The sequence below is a fragment of the Narcine bancroftii genome, chromosome 5 (assembly GCF_036971445.1).
Source record: "Narcine bancroftii isolate sNarBan1 chromosome 5, sNarBan1.hap1, whole genome shotgun sequence".
Lineage (NCBI taxonomy): Eukaryota > Metazoa > Chordata > Chondrichthyes > Torpediniformes > Narcinidae > Narcine > Narcine bancroftii.
In genome coordinates this window covers 64,338,629-64,361,538 of record NC_091473.1, presented here as the reverse complement: position 1 = coordinate 64,361,538, position 22,910 = coordinate 64,338,629, and the positions used below count along the sequence as shown (strand labels likewise).

The following is a 22,910-nucleotide window of genomic DNA, read 5'->3' as shown; positions in this document are numbered from 1 at the left end:
CGGCCACCTGTGAAGAGCTCCTGTCTTTTGCTAATAAAAGCCTTGGTTTGGATCAACAAGTCTTTGGTTCTTTCGATGAGCTCTACAGTGGGGTAGCCCACTGGGGTTGGGTTTATTACTGTCCCAATTTGATGCTGCCGGTGAATAGACAGTGGAAACAATGGAGCAAAGAAGCTGCTTTAATGGACACAAGGACATCTTGCATTGCAGGGTTGCTAGCCATCTTAATCTTGCCCTTCAACTTATTTTCAACCTCTGACCTTGTGCACAATTGCATGGGGCCATAGAACACTCTGGGGAACCCAAAAATGCAGAGAACACACAATGAACAGAGTACAGACCCATCCCCAGCCCGGAAGCACTAGCTCTGACCTTTCATCCACATTGCTCCCAGACATGCTTTGTGCTTGTATTTCAGGTTTGCAGCATCTTCAGTTTTTGTGATGGTCAGCCAGGAGATCAGTTCCAATCCTGTGCACTGACCCTTATACCACTGAACCTGCTTTTTATTTTCACTTCACTGCACATTAACAATTTTAATTGGTTAATAGTAATGTGTTTTAATGCCCCATTGTCAAAAAATATTTGTAATCTACTTCAACTGATTTTACATCTCCCTACAGCAATATTAAGGAGAAATGCCTGTGTAATTGAATCATTGTTACAGCACGCAAACAGGCCCTTTAGCCCAACCTAGCCATGCTGATCAAATTGCCCAACTGGGCCAGTCACATTTGTCTACTTTTTGCCCTTATCCCTTTAAAACTTTCTCATCCGTGTACCTGTCCAAATGTCTTTTAAACCTAGGCATTGTCCCTGCCTCTACCACTTCCTCTGGTAGCTCGTTCCACATACCCACCTCCCTCTGTGTAAAGACAGTGTCCTTTCTAAATGTTTCCCCTCTTACCTTAGATCTATGGCCTCTAGGTTTAGACACTCCTACCCTGGGAATAAAACCTATGAATGCTCATCTGATCTGTGTCCTTAATGATAAAGCTTTTCATAATAAAAGATATAAAAAAACAAAGCTTACACTATATATTCAAATTGCTATTCAGTCTGTATATTTAATTTATACATATTGAGGTGTTAGGTAATCATTATACTATCCAGTCCTAATGTGACCCCTGGGTTACTCTCCAAGCTATTGTTTGAGGGACTCCCCTTTGGTCTCTGACCCTCAGTACCCAGTAACAGGACTCTTGACTGTGGTCCTTCCCCACAGCACCCTTGTCTTTGCTGCACCAAGCCTCAGGGCATCCCTCAGCACATATTCCTGCAGCGAAGGAAATGCAAGTTGGCAGCATTCCTGCACTGACATCTCGGTGCTCTGGAAAACCAATGGGTTTTGAGCATCTTTCACCAAGTTAAAGATCTTCAAAGTCACTACCATTGACCCCTTGCCAAAGAAGTCATCTATGAGCTGACTCAGTGACTAACCGCCCTGTCGCACTCATGTCTATTGTCATGAGGTGCTTCAAGAGGCTCATCATGGGGAACATCAAGTTCCTGCTGCCCCCGTCACTGCATCTCCTGCAGTTCACATACAGATCCAACCACTTTATGGACGATGCTATCGCCACCACCCTCCTGGAAAATACGGACGTACATGTTTGAATGCTGTTTATTGACTTCAGTTCGGCATTCAACACAATCATACCTCAGTACTTGTTAGGGAAGTTGAGCCTGCTGGGTCTAAAACCTCCCTCTGCAATTGGATTCTTGACTTCCTGTCCAGGATTCCTGTCCAGATTCGAAACAGCACTTCCAAGACGATCACACTGAGCACACCCATCACCTCCCCCACCTTCCCCCCCCCCCCCCCACTCCACCCCCACAAACCCGGGCTGCCTGCTCAGTCCACTGCTGCTCACTCTGCTCACTCTTAACTGTGCAGCAAAACACAGCTCGAACCACATCATCAAGTAAACTGACGACACGACTGTGCTGGGCCTTATTAAGTAAGAATGATGAGTCAGCGTACAGAGATGAAGTGCAGTCACTGACTGACTGGTGCAGAGCCAACAACTTGTATCTGAACATTAAAACAAAAGAGATGGCTGTCGACTTTAGGAGGGCCCGGGGGGGGGGGGGGGGGGGGGAGAGTGTGGGGGGGGGTGGGGGGAATCACTTTCCACTGACTATTGACAAATCTAATGTTGAAATCATCATCAGATTATACTAAAATAGGTGGAATTGTGGATAATTGTTTTCAAAGATTGCAGAGGGATTTGGACTGCTTAGAAGAGTGGGCAGAAAGATGGCAGATTGAGTTTAATGCTGATAAGTGTGAAGTTCTTCATTTTGGTAGGAATAATCAAAACAGGACATGCGTAGTAAATGGGAGGGCATTGAGGAATGCAGTGGAGCCAAAAGATCTAGGAATAACGGTGCATCATTCCCTGAAGGTAGACACTCATGTGGATAAGGTGGTGAAGAAGGTTTTTAGTATGCTGTCCTTTATAAATCAAAACATAGAATACAGGAGTTGGGAAGTGATGTTGAGACTGTTCAAGGCATTGGTGAGGCCAAATTTTGAGTACTGTGTGGAGTTCTGGTCACCAAATTTATAGGAAGGATATCAACAAGGTAGAGAGAGCTCAAAGAAGATTTACAAAAATATTACCTGGGTTTCAGCATCTAGATTTCAAAGATGGATTGAGCAAATTATGTCTTTATTCTTTGGAGCATAGAAGGTTGAGAGGGGATTTGATATAGGTATTTAAGATTCTGAGAGGGATAGATAGAGTTGATGTGGATAGGCTTTTTCCATTGAGGATAGGTGAGATTGAAATAAGGGGTCATGAGTTAAGAGTTAAGGAGCAAAAGTTTAGAGTAACAGGAGGGGGAACTTCTTTACTCAGAGTGGTAGCTGTGTGGAATGAGCTTCCGGGAGAAGTAGTGGCGGCAGAGTCCATTTTGTCATTTAAGGAAAAATTGCATAGATATATGGATGGGAAGGGAATGGAGGGTTATGGGCAGGGTACAGGTAGGTGGGACTAGAGGAGAGTACTTAGTTCAGTGTGGACTAGAAGGGCTAAAATGGCCTGTTTCCATGCTGTAAATGTTATATGGTTATATCAAGTTCCTTGGAGAGCACTTGTAGAGAATCTCACCTGGTCCCTTAACACCAGCTCCATAGCCAAGAAAGCTCAGCAGTACCTAGACTTCCTGCAAAGGCCAAGGAAAGTTTATCTCCCACCCTCCATCCTCACTACATTCTACAGAGGATGTATCGAGAGCATTCTGTGCAAGTGCATCACCGCCTGGTTTGAAAACTGTACCACCTCAGACCATAAGACCCTGCAGAGAATAGTGAAATCAGCAGAAAAGATCTTTGGGGGCTCTCTTCCTACCATGATGGACATCTACAATATACGATGCACAGGAAAGCAATAAATGTTGAAGGACTTCACACACCCCTCATGCAAACTTTTCTCCCTTCTACCATCTGGGAGGAGGTACCATAGCATTTGGCCCTCTTAAGTTCAGGTTGGGCAACAGTTTTTTTCCCCCCACAAGCCATCAGACTCCTGAATGCCCAGAACATATGTGGATAGTGTACCGTGGACTCTTATTGAAAATATCTTAATATTTTAACTTATATTTATGTAAATCTGCTCCATGGTCCTGGAGAATTGCCATCTCATCTTTACCATGCAATGCATGGTATGAAGGACAAATAAAGGTAACTTAACTTGATCTTCCTGCAGCTCCAAGTGTAACTCAGTGTGTGCACCTGGGAACAGCCCATCAATGTATCCAACATCGTCAATATCCTTCTCAGAGAGAAAAGTCCCAACCCAGAAGGCAGAAGTCATTGGAAAGGATGCGGAGAGCCCCATCCAGAGCATAGCTGTGTGATTAGCACGATTCCAAATCGGAGAAGCAGGAGCCTTGCCACAACAGAGGTCCATTCCTCGGCTCAGTAGAAAATCCATGAAGTAAACAAAAGGCAAAGGAACTGCTCCAATGCAGTTGGCACAGATGGGCTCATGCTTGGCCAACTGGCTTATGGAGGAGAAAAGGAATTGTTGGAGGAACTCAAGAGTTCAGACAGTATCCATGGGTAGAAATAGTCAGCATTTTGGGTTGGGACTGTATAGACTCTTCACACAACTGGGTGATCACTGAAGCAAACAAAGAAACCTATCCAATGCATTGAAGGAACCTTGACTTGTGTTCTCTAGGCTGACAGACACCATAATAGATTCACCTGGATAACATCTGAGGTGAAGAAAACAAAGCACAATAACTAAATTTTCACCACAGGACACATGAGGGATTGCAGATGGAGGAATCCAGAGCAAATCCCAATTTGCTGGAGGGATTAAATGGGTTGTGAAACATCAGTGGGAGAAAGATCGCTGTCAACCTTTTGGGCTGGAAGCCCTTCACTCAAATCATTGACCATTTTTTACTCCCATGGATGCTGCTTAACCTGCTGAGTCCTCCCAGTAGGTCGCTCATCAACCCTATACTTCAGCGTTCTCAATTCGGAAATAACTGAGTAGCAGTTAGTGCAATGCTATTACAGCATCCCTAACCCTGGGAGAAAGGCTGTGCCCTCAGGATTTTATAAATCTCTATGAAGGTCAACCCCCAGCTACCTGCCCTCAAAGGAAATCAAATAGTGCACAAAGACTCCATATCAATAACTATGCCACTGACTATATTACAGTGTTTCTCAACTTTTTTCTTTCCACTCACATACCACTAAGTAATCCCTATACCATCAGTGCTCTGTGATTAGTAAGGGATTGCTTAAGGTGGTATTTGAATGGGAAGGGAAGGTCAAGAATCACTGCTCTAGACCCAATTGTTACTGAAATATTTTGCTTGAGAAAAATTGTCATTGGCCCATTTCCTTTGGAGTTATGAAACCGTGCACATAACAAGTCAATTAGTACAACAAGAACAGTGGTTTTCAAACTTTTTCTTTCCACCCACATCCCACCTTAAGCAATCCCTTACTAATCACAGAGCACTTGTGGCATAGGGAATACTTAAAGTGGTATGTGAGTGGAAAGAAAAAGTTTGAGAACCACTGCTACATTGTTTCTATCTCTGCAGAGGACCTTTGGTCAGCCATTCGACCTGGCAGCACATTGACAGTGATCATGTGAACATCAATACGGCAGCCAGGGTGGTGGGGGTGGGGCCTGAGATTTTGTCAGCCTTGAGAGCTCTCCATTTCAATGAAATGGGCATTACCTGACCCCTTATTAGACCATGAGCATCAGTGACTGAGGCTATGGATGTCAGCCACAGAGTATCGAACGTTGCATCTTGAGTGGGACAAATTCCCGTGATACTCCTCTGCACATTCTCTCTGCCAAATGCACAAGAGCAGAACAGAGTTGTAGAGCAGCAAGGGCAGAAGCAAGGCCTTCTGTGACTACCATCAACCATCAATTAGATATGTTCTGTGATATTACTTGGCACCCTGAAGCAACCAATGGCTGATGAGGCCCTGCCATGTGACCAACAGTCCCAGACAGGGGATATGACAGAGCAGATATTCTTGTGCACTTAGTGGTGTGAGGACTACGAGAGAGCTGACAACATACTCCTGGTGACCTGGCAGGTCATGGGGGGGATACTGCAAGGACACCAATTGCCTGCATCCTTTGGACGAGGCAAAGGCTTAGTTTTGGCTCAGCAGATGCAATTCATGCAGAGACAGCAATGAACATCTTGCCATTAAGCCTTCCCGTGGACTGGGAAACAGCTCCAGAAGAAAGCAGGTCAGGAAGCATATATGCAGGGAGGAACGCTCTTACTGCCTCAGGTAAGAACTGACCTGAAATGTTACTCTCCCCACAGATGTTTCACATCTTGTTGAGTATTTCTGGCATTTTTATTTGGCTTAAAATAAATAGAGACCATCTCTCAAACAGAGCACGGTTACAGTAACACTATCTCAGCACCAGCAACCCATGTTCAAATCCTGCACGGTCTGTAAGGAGCTTTTACATCTCCCAGCATCTGTATAGGTTTCCTCCGGGTGCTCCACTTCCCACCCTTCAAAAATGTACGATGACTGTAGGTTAATTGGTGTATTTGGGTGGTGCGGGCTCATGGGCCGGAAGATGCAGCATTTTAGAAGATAAAACTTTCGTCTCAAAGGAATCAAAATGAACAAAATAAAAGGCCATTTTGAAAAGGTTTTAAATATTTTTTACTACTAATTTGTTGGTTATTGGCAGTGATTATCAGCAATCATAAATGTTTCTGCACGACATGAAAATTTTCATTCAGAAAACTTGTACTCCACACAACATTAACATTTAAAAGTCCAAATAATAATGGCCTGAAAGTAATGGTCTTGAATCTAAGAAAGGAAAATAGCTATTATGACACTTCAATTATAATGATACATGCAAGTACAATGTAGAAATGCACCAAAATTCTTATTTGCTGCAGCCACACAAGTACTTTTGGGAAATAAACCAACTACAACAGTGTAAATTACCAGAGTACGGAAATAGATAATCAATGTCAAAGATAGATAATATTTACAGCTTACAGTTAGTGCAAGAAATAAAAAGACTGGAGTTTCAATAGTGCAGTCATTATGTGATGCTGGAGCAGTTTATGATCAGGGTAGGACAGGGAGTTTCAGCAGTGTGATAGGGGTTGGACAAAACTCTTGCAGGACTTGGGGTTTCTGTACCTTCTGCATGAAGGGGTTGTGACTAGGATGATAAAGACAGTGGATCTTAATGCTTACCTCCCGTCAGGGAGCCTTCCACTCAAGGTCATGATGGTGAAAGTAGAGGCAATGAGAGTCTGCTTGGAGGTCTGCGCGAGAAGTGGAGCTTCCAGCTTCAGGTCCAGAGTTCATGCTTGTGGTAGGAATTGCGAGGGTTGGGTGGAGGAAGCTGCCACCCAGATCACAGCCAGGTTTGAGGGAAGGGTTGAGGTCAGTGGCGGTGGCGGGGGGGGGTTCTTCCAACTTGGTACGGCTTAGTGCAGATTCAGTTGCACAAACCCTTTATTCCTGAACACAAGCCAACCACAAACCATTGGCTGGGATTCAATGTCTAATGAATTCAATCAGCCCATCCACCTCTTTCAAAACCCTACTGACATATTCCACTTGGATAGTTGACAACCCAACGGGACATCCAATTTCAGCTAACCAACTCCCCGTGTTTTCCTTGCCCCGGGTTTTCCTTGCCCTCTGCTGTTGCTCCACCAAGGTTCTCCCTCTCCTTGTTACATTTGCAAATCATCCACATATCATCCACCATTGTTCCTTTCCCCTACACTACCCTTCTTACCCCTCCATCTGCCTATCAACCCCACCCCATGGTGGTTTCACCTGCCCATCATCTCCCCCCCAACCCACATCCTTTCCCCCCCCCCAGTTCTACCTGCCCACTCCTTTCTCCTCCAGCTTTACTCACCAACAATTTTCCAACTTTCCACTTCCACCCCCATTTACCCTCACTATCAATGTGATCACTCTCTACCCCTCCATTTTCTTGGAACACAGGATGTCCATCCACAGCCAACCCTCCAAAGGCCATTGATACCATGGTCATAGGTTGTATAAAGGAAGGGAATGAGTCAGCATACTGGATGGAGATTGAAAACGGCTGAATGGTGCACCAATAACAACCTTGCACTTAATGTCACCAAAACTAAGGAGCTGATAGTTGACTTCAGGAAAGGAAAGCCAGAGGTGTACAAACCAATGATCATTTGTGGAAATCAGAGGTGGAGAGGGTGAGAAAATTTAAGTTCTTGGGAGTCACTATCTCAGAGGATCTTTCCTGGACCCAACACACCAATGGAATCATGAACAAAGCTGTCACCACCTCTATTTCCTCAGGAATTTGCAGAGGTTTGGAATGACACCAGAAACCCTGGCAAATTTCTATAGAGTTGTGTTGGAAAATATGCTGGCTAGATCACTGTCTGGTGTGGGAACACCAAAAGGTAGGTGACACAGCCCAGGTCATCACAGGCAAAACCCTCCCCACTACTGAGAACATCTACAAGGAATACTGCAGTTAGAGGAAAGATGCAATCATCAAAGACTCACACGACCCAGCACACGCTCTGTTCTCGGTGCTGCCATCAGGAAAGAGATATAGGTGCCACAAGACTCACACCACCAGGTTCAGGAACAAATGCTACCCCTCCACGATCAGACTCCTCAACGACAAACTCACTCAGAGACTCATTTAAGGACTCTAACTTGTGCACTTTATTGATTTTCTTTTGTTCTTTCTGTATTGCACAGTTTGTTTACATTCATCAACTGTTTACAGTTCTTTTATTTATATGTTTAAGCTGTGTAGTTTATTTTTTGCACTACCAATCAGTGGTACTTCTGTTGCACCCACAGGAAAAAGGAATCTCAAGGTTGTATGTGATATCATGTATGTACTCTGACAAGAAATCAGAAATCTTTCTGCATCTGCCTCCATTCACCTGTTCTGGGGATGGAAAGGAAATTTAAGCAGAAGTGGGATTGGCGTACACTGACTTCTCCAATGCTGTGGTATTGAATATGGTCTGGGCACTCACCTCTCCAGAGTCCAATGCCTGACTGACCTGCTACCGAAAGCGACCAGGCAGCACCTTTCTCAAGCTCCTTAAAGATCGGTGCCTCGTGGGTCCCAACTTTTTCCACGGAGGTGCTGCACCATCTTCCTCTAAACACAAAATGGAAAACATTGCCATCAGTTTCTGGATGGAGGGTGCTGGTTGCCTCAAGAGCAGGGTTTAACCTCTACTCATGATCTGGTATGTTGGGTTCCTTACAGTTGTGAAGCCCGAACTCTGTTACTGAGGTCAGGCCTTCTCTGGTCATTGAATTAACTTTTGTCAACACAGTTTTGTAAGGTTGGTTTATTTGTCACATTATACCTGGTGCAGAGAGTAGGGTGCTTCTGCAAGCAGCCTACCAGGTTAACCCTAACATCTATACAGCCACATTAGGTTGAACAAGAGGACAATTACAGAATATAGAGCGACAATGAAAGCAGCAGGCGCAACGCTGTTATAGAGCCAGTCACCTGGATTCAAATCCACCGCTGTCTGTAATGAGTATGTGTTCTCCATGACTTGCATGGATTTTCCCAGGTGCTATGGTTTTGTCCTACTCTCCAAATAAAAAAAGTTGGTAGATAAATTGGGCAGCATGGATTTCATGGGCCAGAATGGCCTTTTGCCATGTTGTATTGTGGAAATAAAACTAAAATAAATATCAATTAGTACATGGCAAAGGCAGCATGTTAGCCCTGCTGTGGGGTGAAACATGAAAGTCTGCAGATGCTGAGATTGTAGTAAAGATACAGAAATGCTGGAGGATCTCAGCAGGTCTCACAGCGTCCATAGGAGGTAAAGATTTATATCAGAGATTTCAGGCCCAAGCCTCAGGAAGGACTCAGGCTCAAAAGACTGCTTATACATCATTATCTCCTATGGACACTGCAAGACGTGTTGAGTTCCTCCAACATTTCTGTGGTTATAGCATTGCTGTGGGGTTCATTCAGGAATCCTGATGGCTGCTGGAAAGAGTATCTGAATCTCATGATCTGAATCTTGAACCTTCACTGCAAAAGGATAATAGGTGAGAGATGAAACAGGAACCTGAGAGATTATGTTTTCCTGCCTACACAAAGTGTAGTAGATGTGTAGAACAGCTGCAGGAGGTGGTGGTTAAGGCAGATACCACTGGAACTTTAAAAAATTGGATCGTTACATGAATAGGATAGATTTAGAGTGATATGAGCAAAACGCAAGCAGGTAGGATGAGTGTGGGTTGGATATTTTGGTCAACGTCGGAAATATAGGGTGAAGGGGCCATTTCCATGCTGTATGACTGACTAAGTTCTCTTTAACCCTCCTCACCAAGGACATTTCATGGCCCCTATTGGCCCTCCTGATTCCTTATGCTCTCTCCTGCTGTTTTTATTTTCCTCAAAGATGTGGTCCACTTTCAGCTTCCTAGACCTTACAATTGTATACTTTTATTTTTGATCAAATTTACAACATCTCATTATCCAAGGTACCCGAACTTTGTAATTCTTCCTGTCTGGAGTGTGTTGGTCCTGGATTCTAGCCAGCAGGCTTTTGATCAACTTCCACTTGTCAGATGTGAGCTTGGCTAATAACAGCGGCTCTCAAACAATTCTCGCAAAAATCCTGGCCAACTAACCTTCCCCTGATTCAAAACCTCTCTCCTAAAGTCCAGTCTTATCCAATAACCATCTGAAAACTGTGGGAGTTATGATTATTGTTCCCAAAATGTTCTCCCAGTCAAACTCCAATCATCTGGCCATCTCATTTTTAAATGCAAGGTCTATTGTAGCCTCTTACCTGATTGGATATTCCACATCCTGTCTCAAGAAACCCCTCCTGGATGCTCCCAACAAATTCTGCCCCATCCAGGACTCTGGCACTAAGGAAGTGCCAGTCAATATTTGTGAAATTAAAATTTGTCTCACAGAAATATGTTGGCTGAGACAGTGGTAGTTTTAATGGGCAAAGCTTGCAAGTGACAATATTTTGTGTGAACTGTGTGTGTGTGTGTGTGTGTGTGTGTGTGTGTGTGTGTGTGTGTGTGTGTGTGTGTGTGTGTGTGTGTGTGTGTGTGCGCATGCAAAAGCCACCCACCCCTCCTATTTTTGGTCCCAGTCATCTGAGTTCACGATGCCCCGACCACTGTCTCTTGCCTAGGCCTCACCTGTCCTCCCATTTGAACTCCCAACACACCAACTGTGGACTCTCGCCTTGGCCCCAGCTGCATGCTCATCCAAGTTCCCGATGCCCTGACTGCAGACTTACCACCTGGTCCCAGCCACCCACCTGCCCATCCGAGTTCCTGACGCCCCAACCACAGACTCTCGCCTAGGCTCCAGCCACCTGTCCATCCAAGTTCCCAATGCCCCAGCTTAACACCCAGCCCCAGCCACCCAAGTGCCTGACACTTCAAGCAACGCACGTACTTACCAGGTTAAAAGTAGCATGTCTTTAATGGTAACATATACATATATATATATATATATATATACATACATATACACATTATGTGTACTTTTTGATTGTTGAAACTACAACAGTTTAAAAATTACATGAATTAATATTATTACCAACTTGTATTAACATTTATAATTTTTTTGTAACAAAATGTGCTTGCAAGAGTGAATAATGTGTACGAAATATTTTTTCATGTCTTGCAGCTCTCAGATATCTGAAGTTTATCAAATGTGGCTCTTACTCAAGGAAAGTTCAGTCATCCCTGTTCTATATTCTATGCTTTTATACTATTCAGTAATCCACCTACATTATATTTCTCTATCACCCTCTAGCTATCGAGAGAGCCATGGTACATCTCCATCAGAGTGATCACACCCTTCTTATCCCTGAACTCGACCCATGTTGCCTCAATGGGTGAACCTTTCATAATGTGCTCTTTAAGTGCCAGGGTGACATTTTCCCTATTCATTCTCATTTACATCTCTATCACATCCAAAACATTTGAATCCTGGAACACTGAGCTGCTTATCCTGACATTCTCTCAATCAAGCATCTGGCATGGCAACTATATTGTAGTACCATGTGCTTATCTTCTGTCTTAAGTTCAGGTTATAAAGATGAAAGAGATGATCATTGAGTTGAGGAGAGGGGACAGAATCCACACCCCGTCCATATTAATGGTGCTGAAATGAAAAAGTAGAGAACTTCATGTTGTTAGGAATAAACATGTCCAACAACCTGACCTGAGACAAATACTAATGTACACAATGATCATGAAAGTTCACCAACACCTGCTTGCTCAGAAGATAAATCTAGTTTGGCATATCCCCCTAGCCCCTCAACAACTTCTACAGGTTCATCATCAAAATATGCTGGTGGTTAACTTGCTGCATTATCCTGGATGGGATCGGAGGTAGTGCGACTGCAGAACAATATGCATTAAATGTTCATACATAGGGTCAAAGTACAACTTACTGCACATTTAGAAGTGTGACTGAGAGGCAGAGAGCTGGTTCACTGTACAATAAATGTATGAATAGATTATACAATTCAACAAATGGAAAAATAATTATCCAACAAGATGATGGTTGACTCAAAGTTGAACAACAAAGTGATTTAGCAAGTCAACAATTGGCATAGTTAGTGTAACGATTAGCACAGCGCATTGACAGTACCAGTGACCAGAGCTCAAAACCCCTGCTGTAATGATAGAGTGCTGGTGATAATCTTGACCACTAGAGGGAATCAGAAATGAGTTGTTGCAGCTGGAAGTAGATTTAAAACAGATGAGAGTTCTAAAGCTAATAAATTATAGATGTTATAAAATAACCCAAGTTTCTTTATTACAATAAAAGAAACACCAGGACTGGAAGAAACACCAGGAATGTGTAGAGCAAGAATCAGTGGATAGCAACAGAAAACATGAGTGTAAAGGCTCCTGATGCTGTAAATTGGACTGAAAATGTAAACCACAAGTGCAAGTTGTGCAAAAAATGATTTATGCTGTGCCTGCAAGCCATTCGACTCGATAGCAAACCTGATGCACAGAGGATTACACTACTATTTACTGTGGCAGGACTTTAAGCTCTCGAGTTTTTTAGCACATTTGTTTTCACTAAGGCAGCTGACCAGGGCAAGTTCAACAAAGTTAGAGATGTTTGATGAATGCTGTTCACCAAAGAAAAATGAAACACTTGAGAGGTTCATGTTTGACACAGATACACAGCTGTAGGCAGATAATTTTGATACTTTATTAATGGACTTCAAATTAAAATCAAGAACATGCAATTTTCTTTTAGGTGGTGGAGGTCCATGGTAGGATTTCTCTATTGTATTTCATGTATGGTTCCCATATTTGTTCGAATATTGTGATGTTATTTCTTAAATTATATGTTATTTTTTCTAATGGAATACATTTATTTATTTCTATGTACCATTGTTGTATTCTCAAGTTGTCTTCTAATTTCCAGGTTGACATAATACATTTTTTTGCTATACATAATATCCTATCATAATAAATCTTTTTTGTGCTCCATCCAAATAGAGTCCAAATTATTTATTTCTTATATTACTTAGAAGGAAGATCTCTGGGTTTTTTGGTATATTGCTTTTCGTGATTTTATTTAATATCTGGTTTAGATCTTCCCAAAATTTTTTCACTTTCTCACATGTCCAAATTGCATGTATTGTTGTTCCTGTTTCATTTTTAACAGCGAAAACATCTGTCTGATACTGTTGGGTCCCATTTATTTAAGTTTTGGGGTGTGATGTATAGCCTGTGTAACCAATTATATTGTATTATGCGTAACCTCGTGTTTATTGTATTTCTCATAGTTCCAGAGCATAGCTTTTCCCATGTATTATTCTTTATTTTTAGATCTTGTTCCCATTTTTGTTTAGGTTTACAGTTTGTTTCCTCGTTCTCCTTTTCTTGCAGTATGATGTACATGTTTGTTATAATTTTTTAAAATTATCATTGTGTCTGTAAGCACATATTCAAAATTGCTTCCTTCTGGTAACCTCAAACTGTTTCCCAATTTGTCCTTCAAGTAGGTTTTCAATTGGTGGTATGCAAACCTTGTATCGTGAGTTATATTATATTTGTCCTTCATTTGTTCAAAAGATAATAATTTATTTCCCGAAAAACAATTTTCTATTTTTTTGATCCCTTTTCTCTCCCATTCTCTGAAGGAAAGGTTATTTATTGTGAAAGGGATTAGTTCATTTTGTGTAAAAATTATTTTTGGTAGTTGATCATTTATTTTATTCCTTTCTACGTGAACCTTCTTCCAAATGTTGAGCAGATGGTGCAATACTGGTGAATTCCTACGTTGCACCAATTTTTCATCCCACTTATATAGTATATGTTCAGGTATCTTCTCCCCTATTTTATCTAGCTCTAATCTGGTCCCGCATCAGACTTGTCAGTCACCAACGAGCCTGCAGCAGATGTGGACATACCCCTCCATAAAACTTCGTCCGCGAAGCCAAGCCAAAGAAAAGAAAATCTGGTCCAATCTGGTTTTTCCCTTGTTTGATAAAAATCTGATTTGTATCTTAATTGTGCTGCTCTATAATAATTTTTAAAGTTTCATAGTTGTAAGCCTCCTTGTTTGTACCATTCTGTTAATTTATCTAGTGCTATCCTCGGTTTCCCACCTTTCCATAAGAATTTCCTTATTGTTTTCTTCAGCTCCTTGAAGAATTTCTCTGTTAGATGAATTGGTAATGATTGAAATAGGTATTGTATCCTTGGGAAGATGTTCATTTTAATACAGTTTATCCTTCCTATCATTGTTAGTGGTAAGTCTTTCCAGTGCTCTAAGTCGTCTTGTAATTTTTTCATTAATGGCTGATAATTTAGTTCATATAGATGGCCAAGATTATTATTTATTTGTATACCTAGGTATCGAATTGCTTGTGTTTGCCATCTAAATGATGATTCTTTCTTAAACTTTGTGAAATCCGCATTAATCATTGGCATTGCTTCACTTTTATTTGCGTTGATCTTGTACCCTGATACTTCTCCATATTCCTTCAATTTCTTATGTAATTCTTTTATTGATATTTCTGGTTCTGTTAAGTATATTATAACGTCATCTGCAAATAGACTGATTTTATATTCCTTCTCTTTTATTTTTATCCCTCATATTTTATTTTCTGTTCTTATCAGTTCTACTAGTGGTTCTATAACTAATGCGAACAGTGAGGGAGATAGTGGACATCCCTGCCTTGTTGATCTGCTTAATTTAAATTGGTTTGATATATATCCATTTACTGTCACTTTCGCCAATGGTCCCTTATATAATCCAATTAATATATTTCTCTGGTAGGTTGAATTTTTTTAGTACTTTGAATAAATAATTCCATTCTACTCTGTCAAAGGCTTTCTCTGCATCTAAAGCAACCGCTACTGTTGGAATTTTGTTTCCTTGTACTGCATGGATTAAGTTAATGAATTTACAGATATTGTCCGTTATTCGACTTTTTTTAATAAATCCAGTTTGGTCTAGTTTTACTATTTTTGGTACACAGTCGGCCCATCTGTTTGCTAATAGTTTAGCTATTATCTTATAATCTGTGTTGTAGAGATATTGGTCTATACGATGCTGGTGTTAGTGGATCTTTCCCCATCTTTGGTATTACTGTAATTATTGCTGTTTTGCATGAATCTGGTGTTTTGTGTTTTTTCAATCTGATTCATTACTTCCAGGAGAGGAGGAATTAATAAGTCTTTAAATGTTTTATAGAATTCTATTGGGAGTCCATCCTCTCCCGGTGTTTTATTGTTCGGTAGTTTTTTTAATATCTCATATATTTCCTCTATTTCAAATGGTTTTATTAATTTATTTTGCTCCTCTGTTTGTAATTTTGGTGGTTCAATTTTAGATAGAAATTCATCTATTTTGTCTTCTTTCCCTTCGTTTTCAGTTTGATATAGTTGTTCGTAGAATTCCCTGAAGTTTTCGTTGATCTCCGTTGGGTTATATGTAATTTGTTTGTCCTTTTTCCTTGATGCCAATACCGTTCTTTTAGTTTTTCCTGTCTTAAGCTGCCACGCTAGTATTTTGTGCGTTTTTTCTTCTAGCTCATAATATTTCTGTTTTGTCCTCATTATGTTCTTCTCCACCTTATATGTTTGTAGTGTTTCATATTTTATTTTCTTGTCTGTCAATTCTCTTCTTTTAGTTGTATCTTCCTTTATTACTAATTCTTTTTCTGCATTTGTTATTTCCTTTTCCAACTGTTCTATTTCTCGATTGTAGTCCTTCTTCATCTTAGTTACATAACTTATTATCTGTCCTCTGATGAATGCTTTCATTGCGTCCCATAGTATAAATTTATTTTTCACTGATTCCGTATTTATTTCAAAGTACATTTTAATTTGTCACTCAATGAATTCTCTAAAATCCTGTCTTTTAAGTAGCATGGAGTTTAATCTCCATCTATACATTCTTGGTGGGATGTCCGCTAGCTCTATTGCCAATAACAGGGGTGAGTGATCCGATAACAATCTAGCTTTATATTCCAATTTCTTAACTCTTCCTTGAATGTGGGCTGATAACAGGAATAGGTCTATCCTTGAGTATGTTTTATGTCTACCCGAATAATATGAATATTCCTTTTCCTTTGGGTGTTGCATTTCCTGAATTGATTTAATTATAAATTTGGTTACTTTGTTCTTTCTGTTAGTCTTTTTTCCAGTTTTATCCATGTTTGAGTCCAAATTAAGGTTAAAATCCCCTCCTATTAGTATATTCCCTTGCGTATCTGCGATCTTCAAAAAGATATCTTGCATAAATTTTTCATCTTCTTCATTAGGTGCATATACATTGAGTAAATTCCAAAATTCTGAATATATCTGACATTTTATCATTACATACCTCCCTGCTGGATCTATTATTTCCTCTTCTATTTTGATTGGTACATTTTTATTGATTAATATAGCTACTCCTCTGGCTTTTGAATTATATGATGCTGCTGTTACATGTCCTATCCAATCTCTCTTTAATTTCTTGTGTTCCACTTCAGTTAGATGTGTTTCTTGCACAAATGCTATGTCAATTTTTTCTTTCTTCAGTAAATTTAACAGCTTCTTCCTTTTGATTTGGTTATGTATTCCATTAATATTTAAAGTCATATAGTTCAACATGGCCATTTCATACTTTGTTTATCTTTCCTTTCCGTTTCCTCATCACCACCTTCCCTTCTTATCCATTTCTGTTTTCTTTTTTTGAACACATTGTAAGACAACATTTCTAAAACATAAAATATTTCCAATATTCCCATATCTAAAATTCCTTTAACCCCAATAGTCCCTCCCCTCTCTGAGTTGCCCTTTGTCCCTTGTCGGGCAACCACATCTCCCCTCTTCATTTGGATTTGCGAACCTGCTCGCAAGCGTCAACTGATTTCGCAGTGACTGTTATTCTTCCCCACCCAGCCCCGCCAGAAAAGATTTTAATCTTCATATATAACAAAGTTCACTCTCTTAATTCCCTCCTTACTTCCTTTCTTCCCTTTCTTTCTCTTCTTAGTTCTTACTTATACTTTATTCTTCTTCTTTATATATAGCTTTTCATTTTTGTTCTTGTTATATCTCTTCATCTTTCTGTCTGTTTTGTAGGTTTTCCGGATCCGAGAACAATTTGCTTTGGTGCCCCGGGATAACTATTTTAAGCACCGCTGGATATTTTAACATACATTTATAACCTTTTTTCCATAGGGTCATTTTTGCTGCATTAAACTCCTTCCTCTTCTTCAGGAGTTCAAAACTTAAGTTTGGAGAGAAAAAAATTTTTTGACCTTTGTATTCCAGTGGTTTTTTGTCTTCTCTTATTTTTTTCATTGCCTTCTCCAATATATTTTCTCTTGTCGTATATCTTAGGAATTTTACTAGAATGGATCTTGATTTTTGTTGTGGTTGTGGTTTAGGGGCTAATGACAACGAAATGATCTGACTCAGTATATAAAAGTAAAAGACAAAAATTTCTTGTTTATTTTTATTAAGTGACGACATTGTTTAACAGGTTTAATGTATCTTATAGATTGAACTTTGAATAAATGGGAAGGGGGAGAGGGAGGGAGGGAAGGGGGGGAAAGGGGAGAAAATGACACTATATATTCAAGAGAAAAATGTCTGTATGTATTTTGGTCAGTATGGTTTATAGTGTGGAAAAAAAAAATTTAAAAAAGAACATGCAATTTTGGATCACTGCAAGATTCAATGATCTGTGATCAAATTGTGTTTGGGATTAATGATAAGAAAATGAGGGAGAAGTTGCTATGAGAGAGAGAGCTTACCTTGCTGGAGCTGTGAAGATATGCCATGGTAGTGAATTAGCTCTGCAGCTTGAGATAAAGTTTAGTGATAGTGCAAAAACCAGTGAAAACAAAGGCATGGCCATAGCCACAGTGTCTGGACATACAGACAAAAAAAAACTAGATATAGGAAACAACAAAGTGGAGAGACATTCAATTGTAAACGATGTGGCACTCAACATGCACAACAATACCCCACCTATGGAAAAGTCTGTAATAAGGGCAAAGGGCAGAATCATTCTGCAAAATGAGGGTTTTCCAAAGGGAAACAAAACAGAAGTGAGAGCAGGCACACTATACACACGATAGAAGAAATTGCTGTCAGTGATGAACTCCTCAATGGCATGGTAGTGCCAAGCATGAACAGAGTCGAACAAGATAAGTGGACTGTGTCATTGCATACAAATGGAATAAATATTCCTTTCAAGATGGACACAAGAGGAAAAGGTCAATTTGAACTGTGAGCACAACATCTAGGCAATGAAGATAAAGCCATACATCCATGCAAATCCTGTACCACTCAAAGCCTACAATGGACAGAGCATTGACATGAAAGGTACATGTAAACTCAAGGTGAAAGTTAAAGATAAAGAGCACCACCTCAGGTTAACAGTAGTACCAGATGGACATGAATCACTGCTGGGTGTCAAAGCATGTGAAAACTTAAGCCTAGTCAAGAGGGTGTAGAACCAGTAAAAACATCATGTTAGCTGATGTTATCAGGGCAATGACAGAGTGAAGCACACAACTAGAGTTCCACAGAGACAGATGTACATTTTCACTTGAACCTGATCACCAAATCTCTTCCCATATCTGACATGAAATTTAAGCAGATCACAGCTGAAACAGAAAAGGACAATTCTACAGAATGTCATCAAGAATCTAAATGGAGGATGGCCTAGAGGTGAATGTCAGCCATACTACAACATCAGAGCTGAGCATTGTCCATAGGTTTGTACTCAGAGCAGAACTGTCACCCCTCAATCACTGACCGAGACACTGAAAAGGGTGCACAAGGAGCACCTTGGAATGGAAAAATACAAGGAGGGTCAGAACTACTGTTTATTGGCCAGGGATAAACACTGACATCAATAGCATGGTTTCAAGCTGTGAGACCGGTTTGAAACATCACATAAAGCAGATAAAGGAACCCTGATCATAAATGACTTACCAGCAGAACCATGGCAGAAAGTTGAGATTGATCCATTCCACATGGATGGAAAGAATTACTTGCTGGTTATTGACCACCTATCAAACTATCCGGAGATTGCACTGCTTCCTAGCATGTCTGCTGCTTGTGTGATAAAATATATGAAATCAATCTTTGCAAGACACGAAACTCCTTAAATTGTCTACAGTGACAATGGACCATGCTACAGTTGTAGAAAATATCAGAACTTTGCAGAAGAGAATGCTTTTTGACACGACTTTAAGTCCTCTGCATCCACAGACAAATGGTAAAGCAGAAAAAGGAGTTCACATAATTAAACAATTGTTCAAGAAAGCACAAGACAGTGGCTCAGATCCTTATCCAGCTCTATTGAGTTACAGAACTTTGTCATTTGAACATGGTACATCACCCACTGAGCTTCTGATGGGACATAGACTACTTCCCTATTCTGCAGCCCCAAACAAGAGCAGAGATGTCGAACAGAAACAAAAAGCATCTGCAATGGAGACAAAAAGCAACTATGACAAGTCAGCAAGAAGCTTGGGGCCACTGGCACAACATGACACAGTGAGATTCAGATTCCAACACATGGGACAAAAAGGCCACTGTTCTGGAGGATGAAAATCCAAGATCCTACACTGTCAAAACAGAGGATGGTCAAACACTGAGGAAGAATCAAAAGAGCCTGCTGAAAACACAAGAGACCCTGCAAGAACAGACAGAGGATCTAGCCTGAACAGCAACAGAGGAAACACCATCTGTGCTAGACAGTAGTGGACCAGCAGAGCCAACACATGCACCTGTGTTAAGATCCACATACATTATTTAAAAACTTGACAGACTGAATCTCTAAAAGAAAAAGAACTGAACACTTAAAGTTTGTGCTGCTGATGTTTCTGTTGAACTTTAAATTGAAATGAATACTGGATTTGTGTGTCACATTGTTAGATTAAGCATCTCAAGGAAAGGGGATGTAATGATAGAGTGCTGGTGATCTTGACCACTAGAGTCTGAGATGAGTTTTTGCAGCTAGGAGTAGATTCACGAAGTTGTGAGTTCTAAAGCTAATAAATTATAGTTGTTATAAAAGAACAAATTTCTTGATTACAAGAAATATCACACCTGCTTTCTGTAAGGAGTTTGTAAGTTCACACAGTGTCCATGTGGGTTTCCTCCAGGTCCTTCAGTTTCCTTCCACATGCCAAAGATGTGGGTTAATTGATTACATGGGTGTAATTTGACAGCACTGGCTCATGAGCTGAAAGGCCTCTCAAATTAAAAAAAATTGAAATCAGATCAAAGAAACTCAAAGTTGGATTCAACTCCTTTAATGACAAATGAATAATTAGACTGACTTGGATAGTGAGTCAATTCGCCAATTACTTGATCCTAAGCCATATTTGTATCCCAGCAAAATAGTCAACAAATTAGTGAAAGAGATTTACAATGGATTGCAGTTGGATCAATGAATGGATAAGAAGGAATTGTGAAATTACTGAAAAACCCAATAATCAAAATAACTACAGAAAACCAAGAAAATAGGAAATGAGAATGAATGAAGTGATATTATTAATTACGTGATTCATATAATTCAACATGTCAATGATCTACCTGATACAAAGGCCAATAATCCAGGCACTGAATTGATTAGTTCAATAAAACTGACCAACAATTTATACAAGATCAATAATCTAGAGAATACATCAATGTACCATACATCAGACCAATGAATTACAAATGATTAAAACAATGAATGATTCAGCAGACTAGAAATAAGATCGGCAATTGTGACATCAGACCAATAATAAAATAATTCAACGGACCAACCATCCAATAGCTTACATTTTAAACATGTCTGAACAGAGACAGAATCAAGAGAGGAATAACACTAGGAAGTTGAAGCAGGAGCAGGCCACTCAGCTCATTAGATTGTTTTACATGGGTCAGCACATCATCATGTGCTGTCGAGTTCTATGTTGCCGCTTGAATCCATGTCCTTTTGAAATTCTCCAACTCGTGAAAACATTTTTCCACCCACTGTCATGCTTTATTTGGATCCGATAGGTTTCAAAAATATCACCCCTCTGTCTCCTGAACTCTAAAGAATACAAACCAAAATGCTTGGCTTGTTCTAATAAAAACTCATCCCTGCAGTCATCCTGGTGAATTGCTTTTGAACTACCTCCAATGCTTTTATAATCCTTGGTAATTGATTTAAACACTTGAACAGATTACTAATCAGATATGAACTTTTGAAAAGGAGATGAACAACTTAATTCCAGATCAATTACTGCAACCGAGACATCAAACATCTCAACTTCACCACTATTCTCACTTATTCTAATTTTCGCTGAATTCTGCATCAATGGTCCATGAAGTGGAACTCCAAATTACTCAATCAACTGTTTGACCAATCCAAGATTCAGCAATCAATAAAAAGATCAATGGACTGCCAAAAGGTAGATTGATGCATGATGCAGGAGACCAATGATCAGATTACTGAAGTGACCAAATGGGCAAGAAGCAAAGCAGCAGATCAATAACCCAGTGAATGAAATAACTAATAATTTGATCAGTAAATAATTCAAAAGGAAGGGCTAACTAGATCTATGATTGAATCTAAAGAGCAACAATTAAATCAGAGGACAATGTGTGAATAGCAAGAGGTACTGCATATGAAAAATCCACTCGAGGTTTAAAATGAACAATTAGGTCAACAATTAATCAATCAGCTCTCTAATTAAAACATTAGACAAGTCAGTCATGTAACCGTGATCTGTTCAAGCTAAGTGTTGAAAATCCAATAGAGATCTTGACATAGCACTGACAGCATAAAGAAATCACTCCATATGGAAATAAAAACATCAGCAAATCATTCAGCTGATGATACTTAAATCATCAGGTCAGAAGATCATTCAATCATATACCAACTAATAACTTAAAATAATATTAATCATATCAATCACTGAGTCAATAGTCTAATGTTAGATCTGGAAATGATTCCATCAACCAATAACTAAATTAATAAATGATTAATCAAGGGACAATCACTAATTAATGCAAACAATAGAATTCAGATCCAAATTAACATGCCAATAATCAAATGATTTGTCCAACAACCTGACTCACAATATAATCTGCAACTGACTTAACAGATTGGTATTTTTGTTCGAAGTAAATCTGTGGACACCATAAAAACAAAATGGTGGAGAAACTCAGTTGATCAAACAGTGTCCTTTATGAAGCAAAGGACAAAATACATAACTGATGTTTCTGGCTTGAGCCCTTCATCAAGTTATGGAAGAATGTCAGTAGATATCCAAACAAAAGGATTGAGGGAGGAGGGAGGAAGAACTGCAAAAACTGGAAAGTGGCAGGGGAAAGGTGAGCAGGTTAGCAGGAAGCAGAGAATACTATATGAACGCCATCTGGCTGGAGAGTGCCCAGGTGGAAAAGAAGGTGGTGTTCCTCCAATCTGTGGGTGGTCAGGGTGGGATAGCACACAAGACCATGGACAGACATGGGAGTATGACTCAGAATTGAAATATAGTTGGCTACTGAGAGGTTTCTGTTGTAGCGGGCAGAGTGAAGGTGCTCAGCGAGGTGATCTCCCAATCTGCGACCAGTCTCTCCGATGTAGAGAAAGCTACACAAGTGAGTGTTGCTTCACTTGAAAGGCCTGTTTTGGACCCCATACTGTGGTGAGGGAGAAGATGTTAGCACAAATGTTGCACCTCCTTCAGCCATAGGGAGGTGTCGGGGGTTATTGGGGGGGAGGGATGAGGACTCAAGGGAATCACAGAGGTACCAGTCCCTGTGGAAGGCAGAGAGTGGAGGAGAAAGGAAAAGGTGTCTGGTGGTGGGATCCTACAGTCAATGTCGGAAATTCTGGCAGATAACATGTTGGATGTGGAGGCTG

The 22,910-nt window shown here is 40.2% G+C and overlaps 1 protein-coding gene across 8 annotated transcripts in view; it reads right to left on the bottom strand.

The window, feature by feature from the left end:
- Positions 1–22,910, bottom strand: part of LOC138763454 (pre-B-cell leukemia transcription factor 1) — a 389,485-nt gene that overhangs the window by 179,096 nt on the left and 187,479 nt on the right. The window contains exon 4 of one of the 8 annotated variants that reach the window (XM_069937626.1): positions 8,542–8,669. The exons of 6 other annotated variants lie outside the window; for them this stretch is intronic. In XM_069937626.1, the coding sequence (XP_069793727.1) occupies positions 8,542–8,669 (128 nt within the window). Of the gene's footprint in view, positions 1–372; positions 505–8,541; positions 8,670–22,910 lie in introns of those variants that run through there. One more of the 8 variants, XM_069937631.1, reaches the window with a different exon arrangement.